Below are 13,332 nucleotides of genomic sequence, written 5' to 3'. Positions count from 1 at the left end.
AGAACCTCAAGAACAAGGTTGTGATCTCTTTTCTCTGACCCCAGTGATCAGAGCAGATATGCCATAGTGTTTGACAAGTATATGGATTTAAATGAAGGTTTTCTGAAGACAGAGGCATAGAGAAGAATCAAGCTCAGGGTTAGCCTCAGACTGTTAGGGTTAATCTTTCAAAAATTCAGTACACAGAATTATACAAAATAATGGCATTTATTCTTATATATTTGTACATGTATGTAAGATACTATGATCACATTTATTACCCAATTATCCCTCTTGTATCCTCTTTCCTTTTTCTACTGGTCCTGTTCTTCTCCCACAATTCTTTACTTCCTTTTTCTTGCATGTCCCTGATCCCAGCACCACATATGAGAGAAAGCATGTGAATCTTGTCTTTCCAAAGCTGGCCTGGTTTTCATAGCATGATGATTGCCAGTTTTGTTTATTTCCCTGTGAACGATGTTATTTCATTCTTATTTGTGGCTGAATAGTGTTCCCCTATGCATTTGTGTGTGTGTGTGTGTGTGTGTGTGTGTGTGTGTGTGTGTGTGTGCATTATTTTCTGACTTTGACTCAGGAGTGGAAATCTGGATTGTATAGTTTTGATTTTAAGTTTTTGAGGAATTTGCAGAATAACTGCTGTGGATATCACTCTTTATAAATAAAATGCTGATTGGCCAGTGGCCAGGCAGGAAATATAGGCAGCACAAGCAGAGAAGAGAATTCGGGGAAGTAAAAAGCTGAGGGGGGAGACACTGCCAGCCACCACGATGACAAGCAGCATGTAAAGATGCCGGTAAGCCATGAGCCACGTGGCAATAGATTTATAGAAATGGGTTAATTTAAGATATAAGAACAGTTAGCAAGAAGCCTACCACGGCCATACAGTTTGTAAATAATATAAGTGTATGTGTGTTTATTTTATAAGTGGGCTGTCAGACTGCCAGGGCTCGGTGGGACCTGGAGAGAAGCTCTCTAGCTACAAATAACTGTACTGATGCATATCCCCACCAACAGTGTGTAAGCCTTCTCCCACCTCATTCTTGCTACCTCTTTGGGATGGATGTCGAAAGCCAAGGATGTTGAAAAGTTTCTATTGGCTACCTGTGTGTTGTCTTTTGAAAAGTATCTGTTGAGTCTAGTTGCCCATCTATTGATTGGATGATTTGTTTATTTGGCTTGAACTTTCTGAGTTCTCTATATACTCAGTGTCACCCATCAGGTGAATGGCTGACAAAGATTTCCTCCATTGTGTGGGCTGCCTCTTCATTCTGCTGCTGTTTCTACTGAAGTACAGAAGCTTTTTAATTGGATAAACCCCACTTGTCAACCCTTGCTATTCTCTTTTAGCTATGGAAGTCCTATTCTGGAAGCCATTGCCTATGTCTGTATCTTGAAGGTCTTGGCTAGATGTTCCTCTAGAAGCTTCCAACTTAAGGTCTTAAATTCATATGGTTTCTAGATGAATTTTGGGCAGAGTGAGAGGTGGGACTTGAATTTCAGTCATCTACTTGTGGATGTACCATTTTCCCAACACCATTTGGTAAAGACATGGCATTTTCCTTCATATTTATATTTTTCCATCTTTGTCCAAATCTGCTTCTGTAGCTGTGTGAGTTGATTTCTGGTTATTTCTTCTGTCTCATTGTTTTACAGGTCAATCTGTGTGCCCATTCCATGCTGTTTTATTACTATGGTTCTGTAGTATAATATGAAATGGAGCGTTTCAATGCCTCCAGCATTTCTTGCTTAGGATGACTTTGGCTATCTGGGATCTTTTCTACTTCCTTATGAACTTTGGGGTTTGTTTGTTTGTTTATTTCTAGTTCTATGAAGAATATCTTTGGAATTTTGGTAGGGATTGTACTGAGCCTTTGAAACACTTTCAGCAATATGGCTGATTTCCAGTATCAGTTATGCAATTCTGCTGACGCATAGGCATTTGGGGTCTTTCCATCCTCTGGTGTTTTCTTCTATTTCTTTCTTCAGGGTTTCAGAGTTTTCATTACGAAAGTCTCCTGGGTTAGGCTTATTTTTAATTTTATTGAGGTTATTATTAATGCAGTTGTTTTCCTGATTTCTTTTTCAATGACTTCATTACCAGTGTTTAGAGAATCTACTGATTTTCATATGCTGATTTTTGTATTCTGTCACTCTACTAAATTTTTAAATAAAATTTATAATCTTATTGCAGAGTCTTTCAGATATTTTGACTACTTTTATTCCAGTTTCTCCCCTGATTTCTTCCATGGCTTGCTAGTGTTTCAAAAGTGTGTTTTTCAGTCTCTGCATATTTGTGAATTACCTACAGTTTCTCCCACCAGTTATTTCCAGTTTTTCCATTTAGAACTGGTAAGATAGAAACAAATATTTCAGTATTTTTGTATTTGTTGCATCTTGCTGTGTATCTTTAAAATGACCACTTTGGGGGAAACTTCCACAAACTGCTGAGAAGAGAATGTTTTGCATCTTTTGGAAAAATTATCCTGTAGATGTATGCTGATTCCATTTGACCTGCAGTGCAGTTAACCTCCTGTGTTTCTTTGTTGAGTTTTGCTTTGGATAGCCTATCTGTTGGGGAGAAGAGAATGCTAAAGTCATCTGCTGTGTCAGCCAGCCTTTTGGACACTGCAAAAGTGTCTTAGAAAAATCATTTAAAGGAGGAAAGACTTATTCCTACTCATACTTTGACAGGTTTCAATCTATGCTTGGTTTGCTTCCCTGATGTGAGCCTGTGGTAAAGCAGGACACCATGGCAACAGGAAGGCATGGTAGAGCACATTTGCTCACCTCATGATGACTAAGAAGCAGAGAGATAGGAAGGGGCCACAGACAATGTATTACCTTCAAAGATACACCCCAGTGATCTTCTGTGCCCAGGCCCACCTCCTCATTTCCATCACATGCCAATAATGCCATAAAGTTATGACTCCATCAGTGGGTTAACCTGTTGATTAGGTCACAGCTTTGCTGGTTTACCCACATCTCGGTAGCATCACCAGCCGGGGACAAAGCTTCAAATGCATGCACCTTCAAGGGAAATTTAATAGAAAAAGCACAACACCATTATTATTGTATTGATTCCTAGTTGCATCTTTATGGACAATAGCACTTCTATTATTAATTAAAGCATACTGATATTAGTGTGTGGATATTTACAACCATTATATCTTCTTAGTATAATGTTTCTTTTATCAATATAGTTGACACTTGTTTCTTCTAGTTTTAGATTGAGGTCTGCTTTATTGGATATAGGAATAGCCACTTCTACTTGCCTTCACATTCTGTTGGCTGGGAATATAACATTTTATCCTTTTACTTTCAGTTTGTAGATTTCTTTACCACTTTGTTGTGAGTTTCCTGCAGGTGGCAAGTAGTTGGGTCTTGTTTTATCATCTAATAAACCACTCTTCTTTGCCTTTTAACTGGAGAATTATCACCATCTACATACAGGAGTACTATTAAAAAGCATGTTCTATTTCCTGTTGTTTTCTCTAACGTTTGATTCTCTCCCAGTGCCTATTTGCTCACCTGGTCTTAGTATACTTATTCTTCTTCATGCTCTCTTGGCTGTATTTATCTTCTTCGACTATGAAGTGAACTTTTAAATATCTCCTGTAATGCTGACTTAGTGTCATGAATTGTTTTAGTTCATGTTTATCTTTGAGGGTCTTTTTCTCCTTCTGTTCTGAATGCTAAAAAAAGATGAAATATTAAAAGGAGGAACAACAAATAAGAGAGGGAAAATCAAATAAAAGATTTTTAAATGGAAAAACTCAAAGGGGAAAATGAGTAAAAGAAAACAATCTAGTGAATTTTTTTAAAGGGAGAGAAATAGAGGAGGAAATAGAATTTTTTTTCTTTTTCTTTGACCTTGAACTCCTGGTCAGACTTACAAAATTGTACCTTTATATCCAGTTTTATGTGGTGCTGGAGAATGAACCTATATATTCTCATGGTAAATGAGCATTCTTCCAATTGAGATAGAGCTATAGCCTAAGAATTAAATATTTAAAAGGGGGGATGAAAAAGATGCACATATAAATTTCAATCTAAGGCATGACAAAAAATGTTAATAAAAAACAAACCAAAAAAAAAAAAAATCCTACAAGTTTCCTTTCTGCCCATGTGGAGGCAGAAGGGAGAGTTCCGTGCAGGCTTTGGAGAAAGCACAGATTATGCACTGTCCACCACCTTTCTCTGCTTCCCTTCTGTTCACCCACCAACGAGGTATGGATTGTAGACAGAGCCACTTGTAACTCCTGGTCATGGGGAGGTGCAATCTGTGAATCAACCAGGTTTGCACAGGGTTCGTGTTCCCTGTGCATTCGGATGGCTGCCCCATTGCTGTTGCAGATCCAGGACCCTGTGTGTATGTTTGGGTAACAGGGAAACAGTATGGAATTGCAACCACCAACTCTGAAGCATGGATAGCAGAGGATCTGTCCTGGTCTGGTTTCCATTACTGTGACAAAACACTGACCAAAAACAACTTGGGAAGAAAAGAGTTCATTTCACTTCCCACTTCCAGGTAACAGTTCATCACTGAGTGAAGTCAGGGCAGGAGCTCAAGGCAGGAACCTGGAGACAGGAACTAAAGCAAAGACCATGGGGAATGTTGCTTACTGGCTTGGTCTCCATGGCTTCTTGGCTTGCTCCTTTGTATAACTCAGGACCACCAGCCCAGGGGTGGCACCACTCTCAGTAGACTGGGTCCTCCCACACCAATCATTTATAAATAAAATGTCCCACAGACATGCTCACAGGCCGATCCAATAGAACTCCTCAATTGAGCTTCTTTCTTCTCGGGTCAGCTTAGTTTGTGTCAAGTTAACATAACCTAAGCAGCACAGATCTGGGGCCCTCCCCTCAGGTCTAGTGTTCTGAAACTTAGCTCCTGGGGGCAGTTACTGGGCGGTACAGACTGACCTCAGTGCCTATACCTTCCCTTGCAAATTGATGGTCTAAACTGGCCTGGAACTTTGTTCCCTTTTATTTGCTTCAGCCTGGTGTAGCTTTCCACTTCACAGAACTCTCACTTTTTCATCATTATTGTTGTGATTGTTGTTATTTAACTAAATTATTATCATTAATTAATTTTTGAAGGTTTCACTGCACAGTCCTGGCTGATCAGAAACTCAGTATGTAGGCCCAAGTTGACCAAGAACTTGCAGCAATCCTCTTGCTTCAGTCTCTGGAGGGTTGGGATTTCAGGTGTGAGTCATCATGCCTAGTTCTTAGCCCTTTAGTTCAGAGTCTTTTCTATGGTTGCCAGACTGGCTTTCTGGCCAGTACTTGTTCATGGCTTTGTTCCCAGATGCAGGAAAATGAAGGAAACTTTGATTCTCCCAGCAGTGAGTCCAGGCAAGATCTTATCAAGATGACTTCCCAACAACTACCTATTGCGAAGCTAAGAAAGCTCCCTGTATGCCTTTCTTCTGTGTGGGTTCTGATTCCCGCTGCCTGCTCAGCTGGACCTCTGCATGGTGCCTAGGCCTGAGCTACTGTGTTTTTTATGTTTCTCCCTCTTCCTTTCACCTCGGCCCTCTGCACACAGCTACTGACCTCATGCTGGGATGTTCTTTCTTACCCTCTGTTTTAACCCCAAAGCCTCTGAGTGTGTTTTTGTCACCACCCACCTCAAGAAGTAGCTGCTCTCCTGCATTTGATTCTATCCCCAGAGAAGATAACCATCACCAGTGACCATCATGCCATCTTGGAATTCTCCTTTTTTTTTTTTTTTAATTTGTTATCCCTTTGTTTGAGACAGAGTCTCATACAGCATAGGCTGGTCTTGAACTCACTATATAGCCAAGGATGACCTTGAACTTTTGATCTTTTTGCCTCTACCTTCCCAAAACTGGCATTACAGTACCACCATACTTATTTTTTTCTGTGGTGCTAGGGATTGACCCCAGAGCTTGGTGCATGCTCAGTGAGTTCTCTACCAGCTGACCTACATTCCCAGCTCTAAGTCTGCCAGTATTAATAGATGACATTTTACCTCTAGAGACAGAAGGAGCTTGAAAACCTGTGTGGCACTTCTAAAACCAACATTATGCAGATTGTGCTTTCATATGGCCTGTAAGAGGAGTCTGAATGGCAAGTTTTGGTAGGAAAGCATTATTATCAGGAGCCCTTCAGTCATCCCCATCTTGGGTCACACTGGGATCCCCCGAACATGTAGCAACTCTGAGAGACTGTGCTACTTTCTGAACTACCTACACTTCCTCCCTTAGTCTTGCCAAGGCATGCAGGATCTTGAGCAATCTGAACATATACCATCCAAATGGTTAACCACAGAGGCTTTCCCTAAATCAGGAGTTCAGTTCCAGGTTCTTTTTACCTGATTTAGCAGTAAGTTTTAACATATCCGGTCCCCCGAGTATGCTTCCTTCCACTTGGTTTCCAGGCAATCACACTCTTCAGGCTTTCCTTCTACTCCATTGGCCTTGCTTTCGCAGGGACCCTTGCTATTTTCTCCTCATTTCCTACATCTTAAAACATTCACTCCACTAGTTATCTTCATGATCTCTCAGTTCTACTCCTTCCTGATTTATTGAAATACTAATAAACAGCTCCAACGTTACGCATGTCTCCCTACCCAGTGTCTACGTGGGACATCCTAGACACCTGAAAAGTAATGTGTTCAAAGTGGAACCACTAGTCTGTCCTCCCAGATGGCTTGTGTTGATGTCGTATCCCGTCTCAGTTGATGGCAACCTTGCCCTTTGGTTGTTCCAAACAAAACCCTTGCAGTCGTTTTTAATTCTTTTCCTTCTGTATCCCACATCTATGGAGCCATTCCCAATGGCAGTCAGTATTCCTCAACTTCTGAGGGGGGGCTACATTCCCATGACACTGTCACTGAGTTGCAAATATAATAAGTCAAAATTACATTGTGTATGACTTTTCCAGGAGAGCCAGATCATCACTCTAGCTAGGCTACCCATGACAGACCCAAGGAGTAACCCCACTGAGTGTAGCTTAGTACATCAGTAACTTCACTGGGAACATGAGTGACTCAAAGGCAGCTGCACCTCTGAAAAGCCTACCCCAGCATGGGTGACAACGGATGAAAGCTACAATCCCTGGCGCTCCCTGAACAGTTTACAGGCAGCTCCACCAGAGAGAATCTCATCTCTCCAGAAATGGTTACTGTTTGTATAAACTTGGGGAAGGGCCTTGTGAATCTTGTCATTTTCTGAGCTTCCTGAAGCTTCTATGTTTTATGAGCTTTCTGAGTCTGATAAGGCTCCCTCCTCTCTCCAGGAAGGAATGGTTTCCTGGGAGGAAATAGCTATGTTACAGCACTCACTGCACCTAACACCAAGTTTAGGCCATCCTAACTGAAATGTGTTCAAATCAGTAGCAGCCTATGATTGGGAATAATTACCTAATGTAGAGCCCAGTTTATGACAGTATATCAACATCTCATATAGCTAAATAAATTTATTGAACAGCTCTATCCCAAACCATACACACACACACACACACACACACACACACACACACACACACACACAACTGATGATGTCGTAACTGTGGATGATGGACTAATCACTGTATGCTTACATGGATGTGGCTCATTGTTGCTGCCCAGCATCAAGAGAGTATTGTAGCCAATATCTCTAGGTTGGGAAAGGTTCAAAATCAGAAATAGTTTCTGCTGCATAAGAATCACTTTTCAACATGGTAGAGTTGAAAGAGCAAGGCCAAAGCATCATTAAGTTGGAGACTGCTTCTCTGCAGGCTCTGGCCTCTCTGCTGTTGAAGGCTGATCTCACAACAGTGACTTTATGATGGGTCCTCCTGCTTTTGTCTGGCCCACACCTTCTGTTTGCAGCACAGAAGAAGATGCCACTGTTAGCACACAAGTCAGATTGTCATTATTTTGTTGTTATTGCTCCTTTCACTCTCCTCTTTACTTGGAATAGAAGCCAAAGGCCTCCCCTGCCCCTGGCACGTGGTACTTTCAGGTCAGACACTGCACTCTGGCTGTCTCTTCTCCATTGCTGCTCTCACTGTCCTCTAGCTTATAGTCCTGCACTGCTACTCAGGGAGGCCTTTGCTGACCACAGGCCAGCACATACTGCCTACCCTGGTGTTCCACCTCCTCTTTCCCTACTTCATTTCCCCACTGTACATACTGTCTTTCATATATATTGTTATTTGTTTAGTATGTCTAGACTCTGAATCCCTCCAGTGGAGAGTAGGCTTTATGAGGGCAAGAAACTTTACTTTGTTCATGAATGTAAACTTTACTTTGTTCATGAATGTATCTCTAGAACCTAAAATACGTGGCAGATGCAATTAAACAGCAACTGTTTAATTAATTAACAAAGCTGGGCTATAATACCAAGGTAGGAGAAAAAATGCACTAGACAGCTGCAAAGAGGATAAAAAGTTCTTTCAACTTGTTAGATTAGTAAATCAAATTTAACACCATAAAAAGGCAAAGAGGGATTATGAGTCTCCACAACAGAAATCCAACTCTATAGACATGGTGAGAGAGAACAGACCTTGGCAAATTCTAGAGGTTATATGTGGCTCTCACTTCCTGACATGCTTTTGATCCAAAGGCTAATAGTCAAATTAATAGAAAACACAAAACATGATAGGTATTAGATTTAAACTTAACTTGTAGTACAAACAATGGAGGAGAATTAGACTGATGTCTTCTATCTCATGTTACAGACATGTAGATAACCTGGGCCCATTTGGTAAGAGACACTGCAGGTAGCAGCATGTCCTGCTATGGCAGAAATATCTATAGCAACTGAACAATTATTATAGCAGGGAAAATTCAAGTACAATCTAACTTGTTTCTTTAGATCTTTGACAAGCTATTATGTGCAACAACGAATGTTCTAGACTGTGGTGATATTGTGTTCCCCCAATATATTGTGCACCATAATAAACTTATCTGGGGTCAGAGAACAGAACAGCCACTAGACAGACATAGAGGCCAGAAAATGGTGGCACACACACACCTTTAATCCTAGCATTCTGGAGGCAGAGATCCATCTGGATCTCTGTGAGTTCAAAGCCACACTGGAAACAACCAGGCATGGTGACACACGCCTTTAATCACAGGAAGTGATGGCAGAAAGCAGAAAGGTATATTAAGGTGTGAAAACCAGGAACTAGAAGCTGTTAAGCTTTTAGGCTTTGGAGCAGCAGTTCAGCTGAGATCCATTCTGATGAGGACACAGAGGCTTCCAGTTTGAGGAAACTGGATCAGCTAAAGATTGGTGAGGTGAGGTTAGCTGTGGCTTGTTCTGTTTCTCTAATCTTTCAGCATTCACCCCAATATCTGGCTCCTGGGTTTGTTTTTTATTAATAAAACCTTTTAAGATTCAGGCTACACTAGACTACTTTAGTTGAGAGAGGTGAGACCAAGGAGAAGTAGACAGAGATATGGGTAAGGCAGATACAAAAGTAGTGAGATTTACAGAAGCACAGAGCGGGATGTCTTACATGTAGCAGGAACTTGGCAGCAAGTGTTTGGTAGGGACATTGTAGGGGGAGCCATCAGACAACAATGATCATCCCATTCCAGTAAAAGTGAGAGGGAAGGAAGAGGAAAGGCAGAAGGACTGGGTAGGAGGATTTTGGCATACCTGTACTATTATCATGAAGCCTTGGAAAGATCATTGTGGAATCTTTGATTAGGAGTGCCTACTGGAGAACCCATGTTTTACAGGGATGGGCAGGCTACTCAGTGAACTCTGAAGGAGGCAAGCCCCGTGTAAATACAGTGGCACAGCATCTGAGGCCCTTAGTCAGTTATGCCCCTAGGAATAGGAGTTCAGAGAGGTGCAGTGTCATGGCCAGCACATGGTCTCTAGTAGGCTTTGTGCAAACTGACCTCCAAAGTCCCAGAGGACACTCTGATGCTAAGATGTCATGGTAGCATTTCCCACTTCTCACTCTCTATGGTTAGAATGCATCCTCTGCTTCCCCTTCCCTGGCATAGACTGACTTAATAGGTGCCAGAGTCTGACGAACTGTGGCCAAATCCATGCCTTCCCCCTTACGTGATCTGCTAGCTGTGCTCTGTAATTCCAGGTCTTGGAGGGAATCTATTAACTTAAATTGAGGATAGTAAATGTCACTCAGCCATGGTCCCCAGAGAAACCCTTGTAAAGTGGAGTTCGAGTGAAGAAATGACCTTCATCACTGCAGAAGTGCCAGGACTAAACAAAACAGCCCCTGAGCAGATCACAGACTGAGCCTCATCCATTACCCTCCTCTTTCCCTTAGGAAGACAGCCCTCATTTATTATTTCCAGACTGTTTTCATTTTACTTACACTGTGTGAAAAATGTTAAATTTGGAGATAAATATTATTTCCTAACAGAAATTTCATAATTATCTTTGCTGATCTTGGAATTAGTATCCTGTTTCCAAACGTTTGCTTTGTGTATCCTTTCTTCATTTGCGTTTGTGAGTTCTTCATTACAAATGTTCTCATTTGGAGAGTTCTGACAGGGCCTCTGTTGCAGCTCTGTGTTCCTGTCTTTGTGAGGGATGCTACCTCTTTTCTTTGGAAGTACATTAAAATCTTACACACAGTACCAGAAAGAAACGTTTGCTGGAATGTCCCTTTCTATGGTACAGTTACTTTGCACTAATCAGTTCTACCCTTGATGTTCTCTCTTGCCCCAGGTTTTCTCAGCCCATGACTGCAGCACTGAGGGTCCTTCAGCACCTTGTACTTCAAAGGCTTCTCATTGTTCCTGTCTCTTCCTCCTATTTTTCAAGTTCTCTCTTACTTTGGATTTTTTTTAAGTGTGTGTGTTGACACATATGCCCCAATACACATATGAAGGTCAAAGGACAAGTCTATGGAATTAATCCCCTCATTCCACTTTTATGCCAGTTTTGGGGATTGAACCCGGGTTGCCAGGCTTTCACAACAAGCACTTTTACCCACTGAACCATATCGCTAGCAACTTGTTCTTCTGTACCGTAACTATTCCACATCCACCCCAGCCCTGCCCACGTGTGTTTTCCTCTGCTAAATTATCACCTTCTCTCTGCTCTATCATCTCAACTCCATTCAGCCCACAAAACCCACAGGGAATCTGCAAATCCAGTTCAGCTAATGAGAAAGCGCAGAATTCAAACCCAATCACCTCTTTCTCTCTGTTCCTCTCCAAAAGATAGCACTTCTCCCATATTGATTATTTCTTTGGCTACTCTTCTCTCTTCCTCTCTCCACAGCCCCCTCCACTGTCCCCATCATGCACCAGGTCAGTGCCACCATGAGGAGCATCACCTTGTCATGGCCTCAGCCAGAGCAGCCCAATGGCATCATCCTGGACTATGAGATCCGGTACTACGAGAAGGTGAGCCAACTTTGACCTCAGGCTTCTAAGGCTAAGCCAACACTTTTCAGTGAGTGTGGCCAGTGGAAGGCACAAAGAGACAGGCTGGAGGAAGCCCATAGGGATGAAAGGGGATCCCTGGGGAGAAATTCAGGTCTGCCTTGCCCAGGCTTTCTCTGCGTTGACTTGGGAGAGAACCTTCAGACTCATTGTCTGACAGTCTGGACAGTTTACTGGGCTGGACTATGCAAACCACTCCCCATCCTACAGCCACGTATTTGCCGTCCCAAGGAGGATGCAATAAAACCACCTGGTGCCCCCGAACCTTTAGAGGATTTTGGAGTCTTGTAAGTGATTTGTTTTCCAAGTTGTTGATCCCGTGCCTCCAACTCAAGCTTACTTATTTATAAATTATATGCATGTGTCAAGACACTAATGTGGAGGTTAAGGAACATGTAATTGGACATTTAAAAGGATGAGATAAAAAAAATGAATTGAAGTAGAAATTTGTATGTTGCAGTCCCTGACTACTTGTTAGTAGCTGCTGCTGAAGGCTACCAGGGTGTGTATTGCCAACAAAAGGGAAACAATGCCCTGTAGGATTGGTCCCTAGCTTGTTCATCATCCACGGAAGCAGGACCACCATGGTGAACTGCAGCATTTGCAAAAATCCTGGGAAAATACAGTGCTTCCTGAACTAACCCAACATACTGTTTAGAAAAACACCAGATGCATTTGTTTATTTGTTGGAGAGTTTGATCTCAATACTATTTGGTAGGTCCTATTCTAGGATATGTTAGTGAACAAAAGTGTTCTGCCATAGGAGTTTTGCTTCCCAAAAGAGGGAGACAGACCAAACAACGAACATACAAAATATGGAAATGATTATCATATTTAAAATCGTAGCATAAAAAATATAAATGATCTGGCAAGATCCTCAGAGGGTAAAGGTATTTTGTGAGCAAGCCTGATATCCTGAATTTGATATCTAGAAGCCAAATAAAGGTTGAAAGAGAACCAACTCCTGAAAGTTGTCCTCTGGCCTCTACACATATGCAGTGGCACATATACACCCCCGCATAAAATAGACACACAGTACACACAAAAAATAATAAACTTTAAAAAATTAAAAGACAAAACAAAAACCAGAGCAGATTAATGACTTTGTAAAGGCCAGGTAGGCATAAGTCACAAACTTAAGCAAAATGATCATAGCCTCTTGGAGAAGATGAGACCTCTTTCAGTATCTGAAGAAAGTCAAGTAATAAGCAGTTATCTCAGCAAGGAGAGAATGATAGACTCTGAAATGCTGTCACAGCTGTGACTCCAAGAGCAGGAAGCAGATGAGAACACCTGGGATGATATGAGCAGTAGGGAGCTAGTGGACATGTGAGAGAGCTTATTACCAGGGGAAGTCAACATGTTGAAGTATAATGACTCAAGCTTTACTACTGAGTAAGGCAGGGAACCACCACACTTTGAGAGCAGAAGAGGGACAGGATGTGACTTATATTCTGAACATCGTTCAGGCTGTAAATAGGCCTGCTAGATCCATAATCATCTGTCAGGAAGATAGATATTTGAGTTGGAGCATCACCCACGAGCTGTGGAAATTAGCTGGCTTCTAGATATACAGTACACACAACAGGGAGAGCTAACAGGGTTTCTAAGTTGGATGGCACGTGGATGAGTTTAAAGAGACCTTCTAGAATGAACTAGGCAACATCAACCAAGGAGGAGATCTCCATGCGTAATGGATATTGGGATGAAAGAAGAGCTCTGTGGCTAAAATGCCTGTAAGAAAGCCAGGTAGAAGTGTGGAATAGAAACTGGTGACCTTAGCCAGAAGGTAACTCTTCATTTGGAATTAAGAGAGGGGATGGGTTGAAGATGCCCATGTGTGACTTTTTGGGATGTACATGGTATGAAAATCCTTTGTCTAACTGAGGTCATCTGCTAGGTAGAGAAAATCAGGGATGAAGACCCCACAACCCTGCAGGGAG

General features: G+C 41.9%; 1 protein-coding gene across 1 annotated transcript in view; it reads left to right on the top strand.

Moving 5' to 3' along the window:
• Nucleotides 1-13,332, top strand: part of Ephb1 (EPH receptor B1) — a 448,050-nt gene that overhangs the window by 339,031 nt on the left and 95,687 nt on the right. The window contains exon 6 of the mRNA XM_028869941.2: nt 11,226-11,350. Within this exon, the coding sequence (XP_028725774.1) occupies nt 11,226-11,350 (125 nt within the window). The remainder of the gene's footprint in view (nt 1-11,225; nt 11,351-13,332) is intronic.

Source organism: Peromyscus leucopus, chromosome 7 (genome assembly GCF_004664715.2).
Source record: "Peromyscus leucopus breed LL Stock chromosome 7, UCI_PerLeu_2.1, whole genome shotgun sequence".
In the NCBI taxonomy this organism is placed as follows: domain Eukaryota; kingdom Metazoa; phylum Chordata; class Mammalia; order Rodentia; family Cricetidae; genus Peromyscus; species Peromyscus leucopus.
Note: the sequence above shows the minus strand (reverse complement) of the source record. Positions and strands in the feature narration are given on the sequence as shown.